The sequence below is a fragment of the Palaemon carinicauda genome, chromosome 24 (genome assembly GCF_036898095.1).
Source record: "Palaemon carinicauda isolate YSFRI2023 chromosome 24, ASM3689809v2, whole genome shotgun sequence".
In the NCBI taxonomy this organism is placed as follows: Eukaryota; Metazoa; Arthropoda; class Malacostraca; order Decapoda; family Palaemonidae; genus Palaemon; species Palaemon carinicauda.
The window spans coordinates 25,068,994-25,071,126 of NC_090748.1; the positions used below are offsets into that span (position 1 = coordinate 25,068,994).

Consider the following 2,133-nt stretch of genomic DNA (forward strand, 5'->3'; position numbering starts at 1 on the left):
TCTCGGAAGACACCTGCATCCGGTGATGACGCAATCTTTCATACGCTATGCATTTGTGTTGACGTTTCAGAAAAACGTTACATTGCCGAGGAATGCAAAGTACATCCTGTTATGATTTTATATGACTACAGCAAATCTCACGCTAGCATCTTCATCCACAATGACATATTACGTCATGTGTTTTAAACATGTAATAATTAACTATTTCATTTATTACATATACACCCCATGAAAATCTTTCCAAATGGAACTCAAGAGCCTAAATGGTTCGACAGAGAAATAGCCAATGGGTAAGTAACCCTAAATATGTTAAATATCCGAAAAAAAAAGTTAAGCAGAAATCTAAACAAACTCGTTAGAAATGCTAATAAGAAAAAAAAAAACAGAAAGGAGTTTTTTTCCCTATGTAAACAATAGAAAACCAATAATAAAAAACACTAGCCCAATAAGACAGTCAAGGGCTGATCTAAAAAAAAAATATTTTGGAAAAAAAAAAAAAAACACCTGATGGATCTATATTTCGCAACGTATTCACTAGGGACGAGTCAACGACCATTCCTGAATGAGCTGTCGATTGTGAAGGACCACAACAACAAAATAAAATTACCTGTACCATGGAAGATGTCATAAAGAAAACAAAGGAACTCGGTAAGCATACGGTACCAGGTCCAGATGATATTCATCCAAGAGATATATAGAACTAGAAGAATGTTCCAAATAGCAGCCAACAAAAGAGAGGCACCATAAGGATGAAAGTTTCACAATGTTCATCTAGTTTATATGGAGGAACCAAAAGACAGCCAACATGGTTTTAGACAAAAGAGATCCTTTGTGATAAATCTATGTTAATTTGTCTACAATATGTGTAGCATATATGACAAAACCCAGCAATAATCCTCATATACCCAGAATTTCAATACGATTTTGACAAAATCTGTCATAAAAAAATTATTGTTTAACTCACAACACTAGGTATCAATGATAGGCCAGCTAAAAGGATCGCAGATTAGCTAACAAATAAAAAAACTGTGTTTCAATCAATGGAAAAGCCTCAGAGGGAGCAGATGTTACAAGCAGAATACCTCAATGATCCATCCTTACCCATTACTATTCCTGATTTACATTAAAGACACAGATTTAAGATTAATTAGTAAGATAACCACATATGGTGACGATACTAAACTAGGCATAAACGCAGCGAACTCGGAATACTTGGAAGTCATTGACAGAGTTTAATTAAGTTGGGAGAATGGCCCACAAAAAAGACAAATGCTTTCCAACTTTGGGAAAAGCAAAGTTATGCACATTGGTTATTGTAACCCACAAACAGGTTACTAACTGGTAAGTAATGATATAAACATTGTGGACCAGATGTAAAATCAAGGCATTATATAGTTTTAGAGTTCATCAAACCCAGCAGAGAAATTGAAAAGAAAGCACAGAAACTAATAGGTTACACGAAGAGACAATTCAAATGCAGTAACAAAGACATCTTACTGCAGCTGCACATATCACTAGTAAGATCACAATCAGAATATAGGGTCCAATTCTGGGCTTCAAGTATTCAGATGGATATAGATAGACTTGAAGAAGTGCAAGCTAGAAACACCAAACTAGTTCCAACAATCAGACAATATTGATATAGAGAGAGAATGGAACGTTTGATAGTTTTTTTTCATCTACAAACTCGATGACTAACGGGTCAGCTAATTAACATAAAAAAATCTTGAAGGAATAACAAAACTAGACAACAACCTCTCCACGCATAGCATATTTGTTTCTTCATTTTTTTTATGGAAAAAACAAACACATACAATATCAAAGCACTAATTTCCACAGAAGTAATATTCATATATGGAATACATGACATAAAAAATTAGAGATTAGTTTTACTTATTTATTCTTATACATGTAACTTCTTATAATAACCTTCTTTAAAATTCAACTTTTCATAAACAATGCAGGTATTTTATTATTAAAAAAAATTTACAATAGGATCAATACAATGGCTTCCTATACATTTATATATGCAATAGAAACAATAAAATGTTACAGCCTTTACATCAGCATTAAATACACATTCTTTGGTATAAATCTTGACTAATCTATTTGGATAGACTTTACCTAATATAA

The 2,133-nt window shown here is 32.8% G+C and overlaps 1 protein-coding gene across 1 annotated transcript in view; it reads left to right on the plus strand.

The window, feature by feature from the left end:
• LOC137618305 (tigger transposable element-derived protein 1-like) overlaps positions 1-1,640 on the plus strand; it is a 9,961-nt gene extending 8,321 nt beyond the window's left edge. Inside the window, exon 2 of the mRNA XM_068348474.1 lies at positions 1,372-1,640. Coding sequence (XP_068204575.1) covers positions 1,372-1,640 — 269 coding nt within the window. The remainder of the gene's footprint in view (positions 1-1,371) is intronic.
• The last annotated feature ends 493 nt before the right edge of the window (positions 1,641-2,133 follow it).